This window comes from Tinamus guttatus, unplaced genomic scaffold (assembly GCF_059628265.1).
Source record: "Tinamus guttatus ecotype Peru unplaced genomic scaffold, ASM5962826v1 Tinamus_guttatus_pri_ptg000394l, whole genome shotgun sequence".
NCBI classification, from domain to species: domain Eukaryota; kingdom Metazoa; phylum Chordata; class Aves; order Tinamiformes; family Tinamidae; genus Tinamus; species Tinamus guttatus.
The window spans coordinates 588,506-611,498 of record NW_028288928.1 but is presented as its reverse complement, the minus strand read 5'-3'; the positions used below and the strand labels follow the sequence as shown (position 1 = coordinate 611,498).

Sequence of the window (22,993 nt, the reverse complement as noted above, 5' to 3'; positions counted from 1 at the left end):
GTGAATTTCTGGAAGATGATACATGTTTTGTACTAGACATTTATTTTAGGATGGGTAAAATTGCTCCCTACAAGGGACTCTAGACTCATAGAAAGGACAGAGTTTTAGAGTCAATGTCTAATGCTAAGCAAGCTGAATTCCTCCCAGCACATGAGGTCTTGACTCTGGTTATCTGATGGAGGAGAAAGAAAAAAAAAAAAAAAAAAAATCACCTAGCTGTTATAGTTGGCTGAGAATCAGGGATGCTGAGAAGAAAAATATTTAGAGACAACCAAAGCTTTGCTTTTGTTTTCAAATGTAGAAAGAGAAACACAAATGAAACCTGAAAATTATGGCTAGACAAGATAGTTCCAGAACAGTAGCTGTGGCTTTAAACTACGTCATTGAAACATGGCAACATGCGACTCTTCTACAGTGGTGTACCCACCTCTGTAAGTACCTCTGTATGCTCTGTTGCAAGACTTCAATTTTTAAAGAAATAAAATCCAAGCACTACCTCTATAAAAGAATAACACACTCTAGATACATTCTTTATTTTATAAAAACATTGTGATCTTTTGAAACAAGTTAGCTTCTGTGACCAAAAATAGAGAATGGGTCCTTTTTTTTTCCTGCTTAATGATATACCCCCAGCTTCTCAAACATGAGGAAATTGAAAAAGTTAAATATTTAAGAGGAGAACATTATTTGAAGAGGGAAAAAAACAAACAAATAACTCCAACCACCATGCACACAGGCTATCCTAGCCAGTAAAGTCTAATAGCAAGACAGAATTCAGAATTACAGTTCAGTAGTGTGGAGCCAATGGACCAGATGCCCCTGCTGAAAGAATCTCCAAAGACATCAGTTTTTGCACAGAGATAGTAACTATAAGTTTCACATAACAAGGAGAGAAGGAAGAGCGGTCAGATTCAAATTTTACTTACTAATATTGATCTTCAGAGTACATCTCTCTTCTCTGCACTTCGTCTTGCCTTTTCTTAGCTTCGAGCCTCTCTGCCTACAGCATTAAAAAAAGTAAATCATTCTTGGGATTTTCTTGGGATAGGCAAGAAACAAATTATTTCAGTATTCTGGTTTTCAAAATAACAATAGTAGTAGCTGGGTACACAAGTGACTATCCCAAATTAAAAAGTATTCAAACATGACCACGAGTCATAGATAACTGTAAACTTGTCAAGAGACCAATCAATCAAGAGACCAATACAAGAACCCCTTGCTTTCCTGGCAGACATATGCACCCTCACAGAGGGCCTCATTAGGCTTTGCAGCTCCCAAGCGGTAATATTAAGGCCATCTCTAGGATTAATTGATGCAGCTTAATGGGGCCCGTACATGAGCGATGATACAGGCTACTGCGAGATGTGGAAGCATTTGTAACTAGATTAGCTCTTGGTTGATGACGTTTCGGGGGCTCTCAACTCTGCGGCTCCAGTAGCAGCAGCAGGAGCACACACGGCTCTGCAGGTAGATCCACGGCCTAGAAGCTTTAGGTCCTGAGCAGTGCAAAAATGAGGGGCGTAGCTGCACTTATCAAATGCTATTCTGTTTCAGGTACCATGATCAGTGCAAGCATCAGCCAAAGTTCTGACATACAGAACTCCTGAGGAGATCTGGACAGCACAGAAGTAACAAGCCTCTTGAACATAGCATTGGATGCCAACCACCACCAACAAAAACCTCAACCCTGTCAGATATCTGCAGATATAAAAAAGGATAAATAACAATAATAAAAAACACAACACAGATTAGGTTGGACAATAGCAATACAGATATTGAAAGGTAAATGACTTGGAGGGGGTTTTTCTGGAAGAGGCAATGGAAAAAAAAAATAGGAAGAAAGTGCTTTCTGAATAAGGTGAACAGTCAGTGAGGATGTTGAGATATTTGTATAACTAAACAAAGCATGGCATATTAACCCACTCTATGGGCAATTTTTATTGTTTTTAAGCATTCAAGGAATACCTTGTCTGCTCCTAACTCCCCTACTTGGAGATGGATAATTTTTTAAGCCAAAACTTCCACCTATCTGTGCTTAACAATTTACATTTCATCTTCTGTTTTCCCTCAGGTTTCAGAAACAGGGCAACATTTTCAGCACTAGTCAGGTAACACCGCTAAGCAGATGCATGGAAAACACAGAATGATCCATATCAAAAAATTCGTATCAGACCTGGTCCTACTCTGACTAATGAGCAAGAAACTGAACCTTAGCATTTGTATCACCAAAGGTGATGTTGGTGCCCCTATGACAACAGGGATAATTTTCAGGCTTTTTGCAGGATAATTTTCAGGCTTTTTGCCCCATTTTGGTCAATGATGAAGCTGACACTTTCACCTCTGAAGGAGAATATACAGAGAGGAGTCACAGTTAAATAAATTTTAAGTTAAAATCCAAAGCTTACCAGCGTTGCCATGGCCTGGCTCTCAACTAGGACAGAAGAATGATACTAAACTTGATCAATCTAATCCTTCAATATTACTCCCCCACCTCCTAGTAGATAAGAAAGGAGCAAATATTCTACACCTATTCTACCATCAAAATGGTGCTGGAAGAATACTCCAGCACACTGAAGTTATTTTCTAGTGGATGGTGTAACTGCTGTCTATTCTGAAAGCTTACCTTGGGACCCTGCTTAGGGCACATATGACAGAAAAAGCAAACGGGATATTCTCTAACTACTGACAATCTATCAATAAACATTGCCAAAGCACTTCACATTTGGCACGGTCTTCAAAAAAAAAAAGCCAAGAGTGGAACAGCTGTGATATTGAAGGTAAACATGTTGAAAAGCATTAGCAGAATGTCTGTAAAGTGCCTGGTTTTTGCAAATTCCCAGAAAAGGCCATTCATGTTGATTAACACAGTCAAATTAAAGAGCACATGATTTGATAAAAAATAAAATGAAATTACAGCTTATTCTAAAAAGGACAGCTTTAGAAGATGGAATGACTGTTTCTGTGTAATGTAAAAGCAGAAGAAAAAATGGTTTCACACTGGAATAGACTTGAGCATTTTCAGTTCAACTCTTCTTGTGTAAATGAGGACTCTCTCATTTACACAATTCCTAGAATACACACAGGAAATTCTAAATGCAGGATAACAGGAACAGAGATCCAAGGACAGAAAACCAAAAGATGAACACGAAAACTGAAATTTAGCTTCTTGAAGATCTCTGTCTGTGTGCTCTATGCAAAATAACACAACTTTAGTGCCACATGCTCATTTTCCTGGAAATCTGGATGCCTATTCATCCAAAAAAGACTCAAATTAAGTTATGGTTTAGTCCCATAGAAATTTGTGATGCAAAAGGCTACACAGAAGATACCAAACTGTAGGTGCCTCTACAAATGAGCAAAGGATAATAATGCTATTTTCCACATATTCCCACACTTTCTGCAGATCAGACACCCAGTTCAGCATTCGGGCCAAATATTAAAACAAATAAAAAAGAAAAAAATCCAAAATCACTTCAGTGAGTACGAGTACTGAGAAACTGCCACCTCAGGAAAGAAGAAAAGCTGAATTCATGCAGCCCAGGTTACCCCACGAGCAGCTTGGAGCAGTCACAGGACAAGCTGGCCTAAACCCAGCACCTGCGATCCCAAATCCCACAGCAAACCAAAGAGCTGGCTCATGAGAGTGGGTTCTCCGGAATACAGAACGGGGAAGATTTACTTTTCTTCTCTCCAGTAGCTGAAGGAGAAGAGAGCAGATGTCAGAAGCATTAGTTTTACCACCCCTACCTTGATCATGAGAGAATGACAGAGACAGCAGGCATCTCCTGCTGAAGATAACACACAGCACCCACATTTGGGTACAGCTTTAACAGCCCCCCATTTTTCTCTCAGTCACAAAGGTAAAGGAAGAACAGATACTACTCTTCTCTGAAAATGAGGTATTAAAACAATAACTTAATCAGAGCCCATGCACAGCTATGCTAAGCAGCACTGGCTGCCGCACATCATCCTCACAGTGACAGAAACCTGAGCAGAGCATCTGCACACATCCTGGGTACCACACATTCTTTTGTAGGGCTTTGCAATTCACGTTGGCTGGCAAAGCAGCTCTCCAGCTGTGAAAGTCTCAGGGCTCCTGCTGACAAAGCTGCCTCGCCATTATCTCCTCTCAGACTGTCAGACAATTTGTTTTTATTGAATGAGTAATAACCTTGAGCAAAAGAAGGCCTGCCCAGCAAGAAAGAAAGGCTCGTGAATTTGCAGAATGACAAGCTCCTGGCTGAAGCCCTGCATGTACTAATTTACCATATAAAAATAGATGTTCTCCTGGAGAAAGGATGGCCTAACACCGTCCCTACAGTAGCAGTCCTTTAGGATCCCTTCCCTGGCATCCTTACCTCTCAGGGACCATTGATCTGCAGCAGGGAGAAATAGACAGATCAACACCCTTTAGTGGCTTTCCATCACGCTTTTGTTAAAGTTTGTTATTATTAAGTATGTTAACATCATATTCCAAGAAGAAACCCTTACCACCTCAGTTACTATTGTGGAAGACAATCCAAATACACGAAATCAAGTTAAGAGACTGACTTCATACTCCTCTGTTTTGTTTGCTTGCTCGATTTGTGCATGTTAAGTTTATTTAATCGAAATAGATCGTTTGCCAAAGATGTCTGCCATGATACCACATTCTCCTTTAGAAGAAACCGGCAGTTAGAGTTTTACTATCTATAGCACCTATAAATGCTTCATAATCTGTGGGTGTGAAGGTAAAGAAATTAAATAGCATGAAAACAGAACTGCTACATCAATATATTTTCTAGGTATAGCTATAAATTATGACAGTCTTGCAATATTCTTCTTGTCCAATGCCCACAGGCAAACAACATATTTAATAGGTGAATAAAATATAATGAATCCCCTTTCTACCATTGTTATCATCCCTGCTTCTGGAGTTATACGTGAGCTGGTAACTGTTAATGACATTTCCACACAATACTGTTTATACCCCTGCAGGTTATTGTGTATGGGCTTATCCTCACGGACTACCATGAACTGGTAAAGAGGGGCACAGATTAACCCCTACCTAGGCACAGTTAAGGCCATTTTGGCTTAGGCATCATGCATAAACATTGCATCATTATGCAATCCAGTACTAAGAATTTGTGAGTTACACCTCAGCCTTCAGGGCGCACATAGAAGATTTTTACTGTTGTGGAGACAACCCTTGAAAATCTCAAGCCTCCCCTTCTCTCATAACTATCATGCACATCACTATCATTCCCGCCCTCCATTTATACAGATATTATTATTAATTAAATGGTGTTCAGTTGAGAGTGTAACCTGTGTTTTCCCCCAAGGACAGCTGAGGACCAAGACAAAATGAGCAGACTTCTCAAGTTTTACATAGCGCACAAGACTAGAAGCAGCTTTGTGGAAATAACTGGAAGAGACAAACGTGAAATAAAACTGCAGATCTGAACGCGAGCTGTCATTGGTATAAATACGCTCCTAGCAACAGGAGAGAGAACAATTTTACATATTAGCCAATGCTTAGCTCTGACAGGTTTACCATCTTAACAGACCAGACACCTACACCACAGTAATGTTAGTCTCTGGGGATGGGGCTGTATTCGTGTGCTTGGGGAGGATTGCCACTGCCCTCAGCACCAGATCTGCAACACAGAGGGCTTTAAGCTGCTCCACTTTGAGGGTCACAGCAAAGGGCAATGCCGCAGGCCACGCAGCATCCCTACACCCTCCAGGAGCCTGCCAACAGCCACGAGCAGACTCCTACAGTGCCAGTACACAGATCAAACGCATTTTTGGACATATAAAAGAAGGAAAGGTATTTGTGAAAGAAATGTGCATCTGCAAGCTGCTACAGAGGAGCTGTGGTGCTTACCAGCCAGCACCTCAAGCTGGGTATCAGGAAGGGCATCAGAATTCAAAGCACATGAGAGCACACTGCAGACAATCATCGTATCTTCATTATTTCAATGCCTTTTCCACCACGATGGATTGGTTTTCTTTGGATGCTCCCTATACATGCAGCAGACACCTAGAGATTTCTGCAAGGTCCTCATGCCACTTGCCACAACCAGATCAAACAAAGAACGTTTTGACAGAATAAGCTACATAACCCATATTGCTACTTACAACGTTATTCTTGACCCCAGGATTTTTCCTTCATTCCTGCTAACTCCTGAGGACACAACCACAACACGGGAGTTCTTGAAGCACCAAATGAATAAGCAAGACCAGCAGAACATCAGGACAGATTTTCTTTACTGAACTAATAAGAAAAAGAAGATAGGCTGCACTAGCGCTCTGGTGAAATTCAGGGGCACCAATTCATACAAGTAGTCTGTTGCATGTAGTTCAGTAAAAATAAAGCATTACAACATATGCTTTCTCATATGGTTCCGGCTCTACTGTAACCACATTTACCTTTTCTCTTTGAATTGCTTTTTTTCTTGAGATTTCAGCTTCTTCAGCTGCCTTTTTTGTTCTTATATATTCTTCTCTCTTGTACTATACAACATAAACATAAGAAGTTTACAAATATATGTATAGAGAACACATAAGTCACATACCTTGACTCCTGTACTGCACATCTTTCAAGCCTAAAGTGTGTTTGATGAGAGTTACTGGAGATTTTTCTTAAACTGAGACATTTTATTAAATAAAGCAGAGTGTGCAGCAGCTACTCTGATATTGGCTTTAAGAAGACTGAGAAACCTGGGATTGATAAATGTGCATCTATGCAAGGAATCACAAAGCTGATTGAAAACTTACAAGCATTTATACCTTTTATAACAAGAACAACATTTCTACATATAGCACAGGGTGGTTGGTACATTGATCAATTAGTTGAAACGTGGGCAGCACACTGGAAGATACAGTGAAGTGTGTAAGTGACTTTACCACCGCACTGCTTGTCATTTTAGACACGATCTGTGATATGGTTTGCTACATATTTATAGTCAGTTTTCTCATTTTCTTTGGTGCAGAACATTTGTTTTTAGTTTGCTGCTGCTTCCTTCAGGTTTCATGACTTTCTCTTGTCAAGCAGCTGGAAGTTCATTTTACAGCATATGAAGCAATGACACTTACAGAAAAGCCCTTTTTAAGCTAGTTGTTTTAAAATAAACAAATAAATTTATTCTTCCTGACCTTTTGCTGGTATTTAGATTGTATGAGCATCATCTGTTGTTTTTGCCTTGCTTGAGCCTCTGATTCCTTTCCACCTAAACAGATAAAGAGAGTATAAATTTCATTGTGCATAAGCATTTTAAGTTCAAATGTCAGTCACTTGAAACACAGCAATAACAGATCAGATGTATGCATATATGGCAAGTTTTTCATAGTTACAGTAGTTGTCTGACTTTAAAGAAAGCATATAGGAGATCTTTTTGATTATTATATCCATCCTCCAGAAGCAGACTTGCTATTTACAGAGTATCCATTCCATGATCCACTCTGCCAGTAAATATGTCCTATTGTGGATGATCAGTTTACAGAAACTGAAAAACTATTCAGTTTTCAGAAGATCAGTCATGCTTTACAGATAATTCTTCCTTTCCAGGCATAGATTCCTCTCCACCTTTGCTCAGTTTATGCATTCTTCTGTCTGTCTCACACACACACTTTGAAAACTTTATTGCCAAAATTTTCTGTTCTATCAATTGTAAGGACCTAGAGCTCCTGCCAGCTCTGATTAGACGTTGCCACTATATTATCTTCCTCCTAGCAATATATTGAGGCTTGAGGAAGAATCCCCTTTCCAAAATGAAAGCAAAGCCTTTCTGAAGAGACCTCGCAGTCATACCCAGGTAGCAAAAGATGCCCTTTCTGGGGGCACAGGTTCTCTGTTGAGAGCATCTAAATCTCTGCCCATATAGGCTCAGCCTTCAGCTAAAAAATAAAAATAATAATAATAATAATAAAAAAACACCACACACACCTCTCACCTGCCCACACACACATACTGGAAACGATAGGTGTTCTTAGGGATGGAGGGCATGAATAGGGAAACCAGTAATTTATTCCCTCAGTTTGGAGGACTTGGGAAGCAGAAAATGACTACGGGCCCTATTCTGTAGATAAAGGTGTGTATTTACTTAATGATTTTCTGACAAGTTCCTCACTACAAGACAGTTAACTCTGCAGTGGCAGTTTGATCCTGCACAGAGTAGTCTAGGAACTGACTCAGCTCCAGTAGTTGAGGTCCTTAACACTGGAAATGACTCCATGGTTGTCCATCCTGCTTGCAGCAAAGGGCATGAATCACCCTTTAGTAAAAAACCTCCCTTTACTAATGGAAGGCAACTAATCTTTCAGGTGCCTTTCTGAGGTTCAGTGAATGGGAGATCAATTCCCGAAGTATGGAAACACTGCTTCTCTTCACACAATTAGCTACATAAGAATGAAGCGATACAGGATACAAGTAACAAACCTTCACGAGCAGTAAGCATACAGCTGGTATAGTGTCTCATGAAAATACTACGAAGCACTTTAGAAGTTTGTTCTTTCTTTCTTTCTGTCCTACCAGCAACATTTATCACTCTTGTGTTCACTGCAAGTTTCTGCAGGTGCTGCTGGACATCAGCTCTTAAGTCATTACTCACAGCCTTGCAGCCAGGTTTAATTCATTCAAGTAGGCTTGGCTGTAACATATCTAATATTTCATGAAGTCAGACTGGTGTGTTATGACTGACATTCCCTTTATATCATATAATCAAAGAAGCAGCCATTTCATTTTTCAGGCATGATTTGTTCTTTACAATCCTGCTCCATTCATGCTTTGAGAAAAGGATGAAACTTAAATGAATCATCACTCCCATCCTCCATGGTAGCCTTAAAGTTTGCCAGTCACATAAGTGTTCCAGATTTCAACTCCACAGTATTTCCCTAAGCAAAGCATGAGTATTTAAAAACTCTAAGAATTCTCTGGTGATTTGGACTAGATGTGCAGTCTCCCCACTGTCCCCCCCCCCCAAAAAAAAAAAAATCACCCTGAGAAAATATCATAGGATACTTTTTCCTTGATGAGCACTGCACCTAAGGTTGTAAAATTAGAGATAATGCTTTTTTTTCACCCCTTCCTTGAACCCTTTTCTGCTCCAAATTTACTCCTGTGGGAATGATAAGATCTAAAAATCCTTGCACTTTACCTCTTTTCAGAGGCACTTAAGATAGTTCACGTGTCTCTGTCTCCAGGAGTCTAAGTACCAACTAGGCAGTGACTGAAGAGCTCATATAACTCAAATTCTTCCAGAAGCTTTTTGATTTTTTTTTTAATGCTCCTTTCTCAAGAAAGTCTTTAAGTGCCGTGGAATCAGAGGAAGATGAGACCTTCCACATTCTTAGTTATTATAGGTTTCTCCCTATATTCCCAGTTATGCAGTTAGCCTGGTTGCTTTCTGAACAGAACAATTTTTTCTTTTCAGATTTCAGTTTCTTCAGCAATAAGTTTTTTTAATTGTTAGGATAGAAGCATATTTTCTAGGAGCTATTCACAGGGAGGAAGCAGTTGGTATGTACAAACTGATAAAGAACATGCCTGTCCCCATAACTGCAAATGGGATGGAAATACAGGGTATTGCACTAAATTGCAGAAGTAGATTGACCACTCCAAGCACCTGGGACTTGGGCAGAAGGGCAAAACAGCATGGGGGACTAGCACCACCTTGACCCCAGAAACAAATCTGGTTTGGAGTCAGGTCAAAATTCTTCACATCAGGAAGAATTTTGATTCTCTTCCATCTCCTACATGAAATCATTTTTTTATGCACATGATACTGCCTCAATAAACTTGTGTAGCATGGCAAAGAAAGAATTTAATTTTCAAGAGGTCAAGATAGACAATAATCTGCACAGCACACCCCAAATTATCCTGTGACAGGCAAAAGAAGGAAGGGAAGTTATAAATTTACAAAACTAATAAAGGTACCATTATAATCCTTCACTTCATCATAATGAGTTTTGTTCCATTTCTATTAATGCAGTCCCTCAAGGTCATCCAATTCTTTCTGTGCAGTAGCCTCATCATATTCTGTACAGACAATGCTTTCAAGTTTTGTCTTGCCAGCAAGTTTCATCAGCCCACTCCTACTTTTTGTGCCAAAGATATTAGTGAAAGATATTAAAACAAGATAAGTTTGAAGGCTGGTAGTTGAAAACACTTCTAATAACCTCCCTCTTGTTTCATACTTCTTTGCAGCACAACCTGCTTTCCCATTTTCCTTAAAGTTCTTCCGCCTGCCCCTCCTTTAAGCTAAATTTCAAGTAGCACATTAATTGCCTTATGTGCTCCATCTGAAGAGATATACTATGTTTCCTCTCTTTTGTCTAGAAAAAAAATACATCTCTCAATCACACAGTTCGACTCAGTGTGACTTAAGCCTCTGTTGCCTTTTATCCTGTTCCCCCCGCCTGCCACTCAGCTCCAGAGATATTTTTGTTAAGATTGGTTATACAGAACCCCATGCACATTCAGCCTGAGGTGGCAGGGATCATTTTTGCCTCTTCAAGAGCCAGCAGCCAGGCTCCTAACACAGTAGTGTAACACTGGCCCTTTACCCAGAGCGATTTAGTTATAAGTCCTCTCAGTAAGTGGGCTTGTCAACCTCTCGCTCCTAAATGTTAATACAGATTTTCTACACTGATCTTGAAAGATTTCTTGAATGATGATCTATGCCGGTTTGTTTCATGAATATCTTCATTGTCAGGACCATCAAAATCCACAAACCATATAAAGCAGACTCCTATTAGCACAACTGACAGTTAATATTCTAAATAACAAGCTTATGAAAAGAAAAGAGTGTCATGTAGTGAGGGGTCAATATATTCACAAGTATTTTGCAATCCATAACAACTCTTTTAAAGCTCTTACCTAGTCTCTGTGGAGTTAACTTAATTGGTCCTGGGCTGTGGTTTCTCTTCCACCTCTCCAGGTCATCTAACTCCTTCTTAGCAACTGAGGAGATACAGAAACAGATATGCAGAGGTGAGTGGCAGTATCCTTAACTGCATACAGCACTGAAGACTCACCCAGGAACAGGCAGATGCTTGTTTTCCACGGATACAGAGAGCCCCCCTAAGACACTGATACATCCAGTATCTGTTTAGCTGTGTTTAGGATGTGTTTAGCTGGAGCTATCAGCACGAGGGGCAAACATTATCTCACCCAAGACTGTATGGGTGAGCAAACTCCAGGACAGCAAAACTAAAGAAACAGTGGTGGGCTGCTTTTGAACTCCTGGAGATCAGCAGGTAAACACTACACTGTTTGTGGCTAATGCAGGAGCTGTCACATTTAACATTGCTGCATGCTTATGCACTCTGCTTAAGCAGTACTTAACGCACTCCTCAGTAAAAGAGGGAACAATAAGCAACCTTACCTCTCAAACACATATTCCATGAATAAAAGCTGGAGGTATGCACAATTCAGCTTCAAATTAAGACATTTCAACACTTATCCATAAGTGAGCTGGGCGTCAAGCTCACACTGTGGTCAGTGGAGATCTAGGCACTGCAGTCAGTGGCACTGAGAAACATATGAGGCCAAGCTACAGGCTTCAGGATGACCTGGTGGATTACACTGCTCTCCAGGATCCACTGACAGGGACAAGACAGTTTCTTTCAATAGCAAGGCCCATAGAGAGCATGGAAAGCAAAGCTGTGGCTCAGGGTAGTGCCTAAGTGGCTCCAAGAGCTCAATTCACTCCTACCAGTACAAACTCACACAGACCATAGTTTCTAGTGGCAGGTTATAGCCAAGAGATGCTCACACCAATTCTCCTTTAACAAGATAAAGCCTGTCCTTGGACAGGTCTCCAGAGAGGCTGAAGAGAGCCATTTACTCATGATTTCACCTTTATAACAGCAAGTGTTTAGGTAGAGACTAGATTCAGTGTGTTAGGCTGCCAGCATTTAAGGCAAAAGTACTTTATTTGTTTGACGCCTTATATGCTGGTGGCAACAGCATCTATGTTCTTAGGGTCAGAGTCAGCTCTCAGCTGACCTGCTTTTCTTTTTCCTTCCAAATGATTAAGGTTTGGTTCAGAGGAAGTCCATTTTACTTCCTACACTTCAACACAAGCCCATGATGTTTGAGAAGAAACATTTTAACTGCACAATTTCCCAGGGGCTCAAAACTTCAGGAGGGCTGACTGACTCATTGTGATTCTGTGCAAATAAACAACAGTAAGTGCAGGAATGCAGCATTTGGTCACTTACACTTACAGAATTTCTTTCATGACAAGATCCTTTGTTATAACTTTTGCCAAAGAAAGCTTTTTAAAAAGACCTAATCTTTTTGATACAGGTTTAGGGTGTTTTCTGCTTAGCTACTTTCACCAGCAACACTTGAAGCCAAGAAAAAGTGAACTTTTATAACCATGGATATTTTACCATCTAAGATAGTCTTTCTCAGTTTCATTAAAGGATCCATTTGCACTCTTTAAATGGATATTCAAGAATCAATATACAGTGTGGTTCTAATTATTCTAGTTTCCACAAGAAAGTGCTTTCAAAATATTCTTTACTGATATTCTCTTCTTCCTCTCCCCTCCCCACCCAAGAAGGTTCAGAGTTGAGTTCTCCAATCTAAACTCAAGGCATGGACATCATGAGCTGTAGGAGCAAGGTACAGATAAGGGAATAATTTTATTGTCCAGGCTGCACACACAAAAGTGTTTTAAAAAACAAGGATAAAGATTGCAAGGGTGATAATGCACACTTTTAAGTTGAAAACCGTATTAGTACAGTATTAGATAACTTACTTTGCTGCAACTGGTTTCTTCTCGTTTCATTTGGAGTTATCAGGATATATGGACCGACACTGAAATGAAAGACAAGACTATTATTTTGTCTGTCTATAGGAAAAGAGAACTAGAAGAAGCTTCCTTTGACGTAAAGGTCAGTTTTCTCCTGTTGTAGCCAACAAGCAAAAAATAAAAAATAAAAATGTAGCATTTATTTTGGATCAATTATTTAGATTTTTTGGTAAATATTTTTAAAAGAGCTCTTCAATTTGGAGTTAAACTATAAATATTAAGGGTAAAATTTTCAGAAACTCTTAGGACCGCCTTTACTTCTCTTCTTTAAGTTTCACTTTTGACTGCCCACCTCAAATCGCAGTAGTTTCAAATCCAATACCTTCCTGAGATCAAAGAACTCCATGCGGTAGACAACTATTCCCACAGATTGGCTGTAGGCGATTTATAGTTCAGCTCGCTCAAGCACAGAGGAAGAACAGTGTTTCTGGAAGAGCATGGGCGCTGCCAATCCCACCCCATGTTCAAGGGCACCACACACCTCAGAAGATTTAGGCAGCCTGCCCAAGAGCTGTCAAAGGACTACACAAAAATCACACTGGCTATCTGGAATTCGTGTGACCTGCTCCCAGCTTGAGCCTCAGTTTCCTTGTTAGCCTCATGTTTGCCAGGCGCTTGCAGTGCCTTGGCTGTATTTATTTTGCTGTCATGCCTGCAGCGCGATGCACTAAATCAGGGCAGAGGCCCCTGTTTTGCTAGGCTTAATTCAAAACACAGTTGCTGGCTCAAAGAGCCATCAATCTAACGTGACAGCAAAGAAACGGGACAGAGTTCAGAGTGTTTTAGAGACTTGGGGTGATCAAAAGAGTGATGAAAACACATCAGTTCCACTCGGAGGAAACAAAGGTTTTTATCTGGCCAGTATATTGTGCGGGTACGAGCTTACACCGCCTGTGCTCCACAGCAGGGAAAGCTGAGCCACAGGGATGCAAGATTACTAGAAATGCACTTAGTGGTTGGCTCCGAGCATCAGAGTAAACTCTCGTCTCTGCAGTATTCGGCGCGGCTTTAGCCGCACGTATGTGCACAGATATTTTATCCGGCTTCCTCACGGGGGAGACCGAAGGAGCAGCACAGAAAACAAGGAATAATGAGGGACGAAGCCTGAGCTTTTTAGAGGAAGAAAGGGCCACAGGGGGTGGCTAGAGGACAAGCCAGCAAGTAGAAAGAACACAGTTGGCTGTGGAAAAGTAATGAGGGAACGAGGCCCGAGACCACAGCTAAAAAAGGAGAGAAAAAACCATGCTAACAGATCAAAGTGCAAAAAGCTGCCTGCTGCTGTATCGCTGTAATTCAGAAGTTGGAAAGGAAATATTTATATCCAATTACCTCCTCCTCTTTGAAGACTTACTCTAGGAGGATGTGGATTAATTTATAAGATTAAGCTAGTAAAGATAGAGCTGCTAGCTTTAATGGTGCCAATTAATACAGTCCTTTCCCTTCCCACCAGTGAGATTAGACAACACTCCTCCGGCATTTGCTGCACAACAAGAGGAAGTTTTGGCAACTTATCTTACTTTTGTGATATATCATAAGCTTCTTGATCACCTTCCAGATTTTCCTTCATATGATTGAGAAGTATCATTTAACATCTATCCCAAATTCTCCTTGACTGAGCTGCTCTAGACTTATGTCATTTAGTCAGTGCTATGACTTAAGATTTTTTTGTTAGCCGTTTCAGGTATTAGTGCCTATTTTCTCTCAAGTTCATACACATAAATTATTACTTAGTATCTACTCCTTTCTTCTTTGGTGTATTAAAAGAAAATATCTGTAATTTTCAGTTGCACTTTAATTTTATTTTTCCTGTAGCGAGCATGAGTGCATCTTCAAGACCCTACTGATTCATAGAATAAGAGAACAGAAGAGTTTTTGTATTCTCCATGTACTTAACTGACATCAGTTATTTTTTTGATTAGGATTCCAATTAAAGAGAAAGCAAGGACCTCTGCATGCGTATGTATGAGGCATCACATCAAACCTAGCCCTTATGCCACAAATAATTTCCTTCACCCACTTTTCCTTTTTGGCTGGAAGGCTCTGAGCCTACGAGGACAGATGGGCCACTCTTCTGACATCTGACCACGGTCATTACCCAGTAGTTCAGAAAGGCAGCACATGAAATACAGCAAAGATCAATCAGTTTGTGAAAGGGATGGAAGTAAGACCAGCAGTGACAGGGAATTGGCTTCGCTTCTAGGGAGAGCTCAGCCGCTCTTGTCTAATCAGCAGCTTCAGAGTCACTGTGGTTAAAAAAGGTGTTTCTTTACAGGTCAGTTTTGTTTTCCTTTTCCTTACTTAAACAGGATTTCAAATCCTGTTTTCCCCCTTATTTCATTAATACGGAAACCAGAGTCCAGATTTCGATTCTCTTCTACTTGGTGCTTATGCTACATGATTTTTTTTTAGCCAAAGTTCAAAACCAGAAGAGCATTATCATCTAGTTTCACAAGTGCATTCATAACATACACATCTAAAACCAAGAACTGCCCTTTCCACTTATCCCAAAAGAGAAGTCATGCAAACTTGACACCGTTAACCTTGGTCTCCCTGAAGTACTGAAATATGAGAACACAACTTTGGATATTGGGATCAAGGAAAAGAAGAGCAAAAACAAAACAAAAAAAGTATACAAAAAGCTCATCTGAGTTTTCAAGCAGAAAACATTACAGAAGTACAGTGGGAAGACAAATAACTATGTAGCCATATGCATACACACAGAAATATTTCAATCCCTCCCCAAAAAATCATCCTATCATAAAATATAAATTCAAATGGCAAACTATCCTTGTTATCAGTTACATAAAGAAGGTCATGTCTGCAGTTTCCAAGTCTGTGCCTTTCCAGTTGTGCCTGTGGGCAGCTCTATTCTTTCACCCAGCATTACTCAAGGACTAGCTTTCAATGCTTTCAAGGTAGAGACCACAGAAACCCTTGTTCTCCTCTCTTCTAGGTATGCATAAAATAGATGATCTGTAAAATTGAATAAACACACGAGAACTACAGTTCACAACTAATGCTTTTTGCAGAGCTGTGCCCTTCAGTTTTTCCTCAAGCCCACTCCGGCCAGGTACCATTGGGAAGGCTTCCAAATGAAGTGTGAAATAGTTTAAAGAGTTACAAAAGTAATGGTTGTTATAAACTATTTCCAGTTCCACTGTGCTTTATGCTGCCTTCCCCCCGCCACCTCCCTCTCTCCCATCAGCACAGGAATAGCACATAAAGCAGAAAGTTAAATAGTTTGCTCTCTGGGGCAATGGAATTTCTGTGTTCAGTCAGAAACAGAAATTGAAGAGAGCTCAGTGCAGAGTAACACAAATGAATAAAGCTCTGGAAAAAAGACGTGGGCAGCTCCAGTCAAATTCAGAAAGGACTCAGAGGAGACAGACTACCTATCTGTATGTGTACCATTTCTTTCTATAGAAAAGAAATGGTTCATTGCTATTTAGAAATCAATGAAGAAAAAGGCTTAGGGGAAAAAGTACACACACATGTATGAGTATTTGCAAGCATATTTATTTTTTGTACCTGTGGGTATGTGTGTGCATGTTATTCCACTTATATATATATATACACACACACACACGGTATACGGCCTTAGCTTTCAAGGGGGGACATTTAGGTGAAATATTGTATTAAGAAATATGTTAAGATGTAAAATACTGTATTAAGTGATATGTTAAGACTGATAAACTTCAGAAGAAAAAAGGAAAGAAGAAATTGTCGCCTCCGAAGATATCCCAAGCTGAACTTTGCATCTGATTACCAGAAGCTACTTGAGGCCAAACAAGTCAGTCTCACCACAAAATATTGTTTCACCAAGGCTCTTATGCCTGACAAGGCAGCTGCATGCTGTTAAGCACCATGGAGGCTGCCAGATCAGAGACCTACAACATGCCAAACCCAAGACAGCAAACAACAACTGTCCTGTAGGTATCCATATATCACAGTGTGCTATTGCCAGATGCTCTAGCAATACCTGACAGCCACAATTCCAGAGCTTGGTCTTGCAATATGATCCATGCCCAGGCAGTGCCATAAACAGAGCTCTGGGAAGATGAAAAAAATACCATATACAGGTTTGGGGCTCTCACTTTCCATCTTTATCAGTAGCAGCATCTTGCCGCTTTACAGCTCAGACACAAAAGTAAATTACTGGGGCTTAACATCACACACAGCCTGAGCCATCCTAGCTGTGTTTGTACTCTTAATATGAGAGGGAGAGAATAAACCGTGCCAGCTGAAAATGCCTATCACTGAAATTCTGCACTCATGGATTTTGTCCTGTGTTTGCCACAGGCTAAGAATGGACTTAATGACTACAGCTCAAGTGATATTGGGAAGCTTATTAAACCAGGGTAACTCACTTGTATATCTCGGCTCTCTTTTTAGTTAAAGTGTCTATTTAAGTGACCAGCATTTTTGCCAGACTGGGGCCCGAAGGCAAAACAGAGTTAAATCCTAGAGTGAACTTTAACAGGAAGAGGAATTTCTGGAAAATGGCAGTAGCAGCAGAGAAAGGCCCAAGAAAAGGCAGGAGGCAGAAGCAAGCCCATTGTTCTGCTATGAGCACCCAAATCTCACAACTCTGGTACTCCCAAGCTTACAGAGCACCTCCTGAAGTTACAGTAAGATCTAAGGAATAACACTGAAGTTCTGAAGTGAGTTTCCAAGAGGAAGGGGAAGGGATCAGTTTGGTTCGACTGAGCATGCGACAGCACGGTAGAAAAGAACAACAGGTTTGGTAAAACACGCACCCAGCCAGGCTGCCCCTTGCAGCCCCATCCACACCTCATGAATCACACTTGTCACCACTCCTGGAAAATTAGACAAGTCAAACTATACAAAAATTAAGACCTAAACTGGTGGCAGGTTCATCTGTGCTTCCCTCACTTTATTTGCCAACAACCTATCTTCTCCCCTACAACTATTCACTGTCCCTTTATCACCCCTGCCCAAACACAGTACCCGCCCTGCATGTGTCCTTTTGCTTTTATGGCCACAGCTCCTCATCAAAGTAAGCACAGAGGGGACATCTCTTGTGCAATCCAAGTTCTTCTGAGAAAGTCTTCTAATACAGGAATCAGAAGCACTTCCTTCCCGCTCTACTACCCAACACTACAGGGAACACAGAAGCCCCCATAACACAGACTAATGGAAATCTTACTGTATAAGACATATATAACTGTATATGCTGTGTAGTTATCTTCATACATTGATGCAGCCACTGAACACTTAGCTAGAGATAAAGGTGGCTACTGATCGCTTAGGACCCGGACGTCTTTGAATTGCCTCCCTGGGCTGTAAAGATTAGTACATCACCCTGAAAGGCAGAGAGATGGGAGATTTTGTTTCCTGGGTAGCAAGCACAGAGTTCAACTCTAAACAAACTGTCCCTAATTCAAATCGCACTTCTGCAGCTCCTATCAGCAGCAGGACAGCAGGCAAAAACTGTTCATTTTTGCTAACATCCTCCTCCAGTTTAGTAGCCTGATTCGGTATACTAAAAACAAACAAAAACAACCAAACACACGCACACCTCTAACTGCCAAACAGACAACAAAGTTTTCAGGAGAACTGTAAATACACTCTATCAGCACAGGATAGAGAGGTTCAACAACACTATGTATTTTTTTTTTTTAATTTGGGATGAAGATTGGAAAAGGAAAGGGAAAAAAAAGATGATAGAGTTAACTCCTGCAGATAAAGGATACGATTTCTCAAGTCAAACATTCTAGCAGCTCCCATCTCCTTCCACACTGGGTGATGAAGGACTGGTCCCAGTTGTGGGACACCATATCTTCAATTTTTTTATTTTTTTTCTCCTTCAATTTTACCAGAAATATTATTTTTGCCAGATTCAGAAATGACAACAGGCTGCTTAATGGGGCTAGGGACCATCATAACTTTTCTGAGGCTCATAGTTCATCACCACCCCCCCCCCCCACAGGTCTGCTATTCAACCTTTCATTTTCCCACTTCATTCCACCTTTCTTCTGCACAAAAGGTGAGTTCTTCTATGTCTGCATAATTATGAAGAGGTGCAATTTGGGAATTCACTTTCTACAAGTTAATTTCATGGCACTTACCAGACTTGATGAGAAGCAACTTTTTATAAGCTTGCATTTAAGACGTAGGCTCAAGCATTTGTCACCGTAATGATTTTTCTCTCCATGGCATGAAACAGCATCCAACATACAACTAGGGATGCCATGTGTAAATTTTCATGTCAGTTTTGGATCTGAACAAGTGTTTTTCTGACTTAATACAGCCAGGTTTAATATCTCTTTTCTGCCTCAACATAAAGAGTCTTCTCCAAGAACTACTACCCAGTAAAAAGAAAGTAGTATCTTGTACTATACTCTCCAGAAGTACAAAGGTAGGTTCAGTCATAGGAACATCTAGGTCAGAAACAGCTTCCTCAATTTATCTAGTCTTGTTTAGGTGAGGACCAAGAAATGAGTCAACATGACTGAACACCACAATCCATACTTTTTTTTCATTTGATTTGCTAACATTATCAAGAGTTCAAGTTGTCCAGGTTGTACTTGAAAAGAGTCAAGGTTGAATAAGGCTCTAGTGGTCCCCCCAGTCCCCCAAATATATGGTATGTCCCCTCAGCATGAAAGGACACTTGATCCCATGATAAGTGGGTGCTAAGGCCAAAGATTTTCCCCTTCCTAGTGCTCTGAAGCACAGCCTGAGTCTCACATCAGGCACTGAAAAAACATGTGCACACATCTGCACATGTGCAAACACACACACATGCACACAGGAATCATTCATATGTAGGCTTTAAATTTAGACTGACTTCTTGGATAGCAGCAAAAGCATATCCTTTTTCTAGGAAATAGCAAGCAGTGTACAAATTGGAACAGAGCCACTTCTTGCCATCCTACTTGGGACCCTCATGGTCCACCAGTGCTCTCTGCTGCTCATTTTTCCAAGTTTTCTACTGACACTGAGTGACATTAGCTCTCAAACTGTCCCATACAAGCCTTGCATACCCCAGAGCCTGAAAAAATGGGTTATTCTGAGGCTGTCCTAATATTGTGGGTTTAATGATCAACTTGAAAGGCACTGAGTGCTGAAAGACTAGGCTTTATCATTACCAAAATGGTATTTTAATCTGCAGTCTTACTTGAAAGATAACTTGCAATAACAGAGCAAAGAAATGAGAATAAATATAGTAGTTAACTATTGATTTAAGACAAAGACCTCTCCTTGTATGCTTTAGCATCTCAGACATCTTCTACCACTTTCTTCTGTTGCCCCTTTCCTGCTCCAAGGGTAGAGAGCAAACCCTGTGCTTAACCACTTCCTTTTCAAGAGGGTTTCTTTCCCAATTATATCACATAGTACCGCCTGAACTTACCTTTCCTTTATTCTTCCTTCTCATCAACCACATACTGCTGTAACTTGTAACAAGAATGAATTATTTGTCACAATTTTCTGAAGACCCACAGGTAAAATCTTTTGTATTGCACAGTGAAAAATATTAAGTGTACAGTCCTTGTACTAGATTCATAACAATTTTGTCACTGCAAGTATCAAACAAGATGAAATGGAGAAACAAGGCTTTAAATTATTCTTGCCTCGAAGCATATCTAGTTTTACAGAGGATTCTATTGCCTGATCAGAATCTGTGGGGAAATTTTTAATCTAACCTTAATTAGGAAGTTCAGGCCAACTAACTGATCAAGTATTTACATGAGCTTTACTGGATTTTGTACTCCAAACCAAATAAACACAAACTGTAAGTCAGGAATGGCTGATAGCTCTCCTAAAGTGCCTCGTTAGAGGGTTCACTCATTTCCAGGCTACTTGTCTCTAAATAATCCCTACATAATTACTACCTAGTGGCAGCCTTTAAGGGTTAATGCAAAGCTTCTGGTTGAGGCTTATGACCAGCAGTCTCCCACAGCTTTCCTAACATGTGGCTCCACCTCCTTCTTCCAGAAGACAGAGAAAGGGAACTGAAACAGCTCTTAGAAAGTGGAACTAAGCAAACTCAGCACATATTATTAATATTACATGCACTGTTACTACTTACAGTTCATGAAAGTCATATTTGGAAGAAAAAATAAACAATTAGCTTGCATCAGCTAAATATACACCTTAAACACATGCAAAAAACACACAACCACTGTGTGCTTCTACATTGCATTGCATTGCATTCGTGTATTAGAGCTTATACAAGCTATCTACGAATAGGCATCCAGAAAAAAAGGGACAGACCATAGATCCAGAGCATAGGCTTAAGCATAAAGCTTAAATTTAAATGTAGGACTGGTATTTGATTTTAGTTCTGCTAGCATCAAGTCATTTGAGGTGGTGCTGTATCCTGGTTTGCATTCAGATCACATTCAGAATGCAGCCTATATCCATTTCTTAAGCCAGAAAAAGTATTTTTAGACTCAGAATGAATTATTAGGTAAGGAGAGAGAAATAAAAAAAGGAAAAAGAGAGGTAGAATTGTATTTGAACCTCCAGTTAGAAAGGAATTCCAAGAAACAGGCACCATGTAGAGCAAAATCAAATGCACAGAACCTACTGCTGTTATTGCACACAGCACTGACATTGTCTGCATACACATGTGGCACATTCGAGCAGCCCCAGCTGTAAGTCACAATATCACAAAATCTGCCAGAGAAAAAGGGGGGGAAAAAAGGAGGTGGGGTGGGGAGGGAAAGTAGGTCTCACTTAGGGGCACATCATTAAGTACACTTCACACTTATGAGGATGTGCTGGTCCTATGTCCTGTCCCATCCACAGACCGGCTATAAAAGTATTCCCACCTCCTGACGTAACATCAAGTTACGTGAAGAGCAGACACTTAATACAAGCAACACCACTACTTTGGCCAGACTCCTTGCTACTTACTACTGCTCTTGCTGTTGTTGGTGGGCTGCCGCTTGGCCTGCTTGCTCCTCTTCAGACATCACCAGCTTCTGTGTTTTTTCAGCCCCTTCTGTTTTCTTCCAGTTTTCCCCAGGCCTACCCTGAGAGGGAAAGGGAGCCCTGGAAGCAGCAGCCATCCTGTACCTGCTTCCTGGCATGCTTCCTCCACCCCTATACGTGGCCATAGGAGTGCCCTGTCTTGACAAAAAGAAGCGTTGCAGCTAAGGCAAAAAAAAAGACTCCAACCTCGGCTCCAGCAAGTTGGTTTCAATTCCTAGTAAGTCACGCCCCTAAAGAGATTCTCCCAGCTGTAAAACCGTAAATCCACTTATTGGTTTCTGGGTCATCCTCCAGCTGAAGCTCAGGTTGATCACCTGAATCACAGCACCCATTAAGGGGCTACCACCATGGGCCCATAGTAAAATGCATCTATTGCTCTTTAAGAATAAAACAGTCTTGCAATACCCTGCTATGGAATAAGCAAAATGAGGTCTGGATAAAAGCTAAATTTCTGAGAATATGACTCCAGCACTACAAAAACAAGCAAAAAAAAAAAAAAAAACCCAAAAAACAAAGTAGAACACCTCCAGGGTTTTCATTGGTTGCTTATCTATTGCACTATAACCAACCAATAAACCCCTGCAATGGAAGAAAGAGCAGAAGGGCAAGGTGCTCAGGAAGCTCAGGAATAGTGTAGGGTGTACGTAATTAACCACAGCTGTGGCACACAAAGCAATCTTAGCATCCAGGGGACTGTAGGGTGGCCCTTGTTTTAAATCAACATGTCAGTTGGGTGGATCAACTGACTACATCTCCTCTGAGTGGATTCTCTCCTGTGTAAATGGTTCTTTCTGAGTTTGTCAGGACTATGAATATCTCCCAGAGTTTGTCAAACTAGCATGGAGGGAGTGTATATACATATATATGTATATATATGTGACTCAGCCCAACATAGAGTTAAAAATGGAAAGAACTAACAAAACAATTTGAAAGAGAGCAATGGGCTTGAGCAGGCTTCAGTCCACATATTAGTTCCCAGCAACTGTGTGTCCAATGTCTGGATGGTGGACATGTTACAGAGAGAGGAAAGTGGAATCACATTGATATTGTGATAGAACCCTGTATCGCTGCAGTTTGTGTTTCCACTTGAATTGTGATTTCAGTTTATTGCTGTATCACTCTGCTAAATCAAAAATCCTGTGTAATATTAAGTACTTCAAAGTACACTTTCATATTAAACATTGCACTTGCTACATGTGGAATATTTAAAAGAACTTGGTCAGACAGTC

General features: G+C 40.5%; 1 protein-coding gene across 1 annotated transcript in view; it reads right to left on the bottom strand.

Annotated features, from left to right (window-relative positions):
• EPSTI1 (epithelial stromal interaction 1) overlaps positions 1-21,851 on the bottom strand; it is a 47,044-nt gene extending 25,193 nt beyond the window's left edge. Inside the window, exons 1-6 of the mRNA XM_088530936.1 lie at positions 21,687-21,851; positions 12,750-12,808; positions 10,859-10,942; positions 7,138-7,211; positions 6,412-6,495; positions 927-1,000 (exon numbers count right to left, since the gene is read on the bottom strand). Coding sequence (XP_088387062.1) covers positions 927-1,000; positions 6,412-6,495; positions 7,138-7,211; positions 10,859-10,942; positions 12,750-12,808; positions 21,687-21,841 — 530 coding nt within the window. The 5' untranslated portion in view covers positions 21,842-21,851. The remainder of the gene's footprint in view (positions 1-926; positions 1,001-6,411; positions 6,496-7,137; positions 7,212-10,858; positions 10,943-12,749; positions 12,809-21,686) is intronic.
• Positions 21,852-22,993: the final 1,142 nt, after the last annotated feature.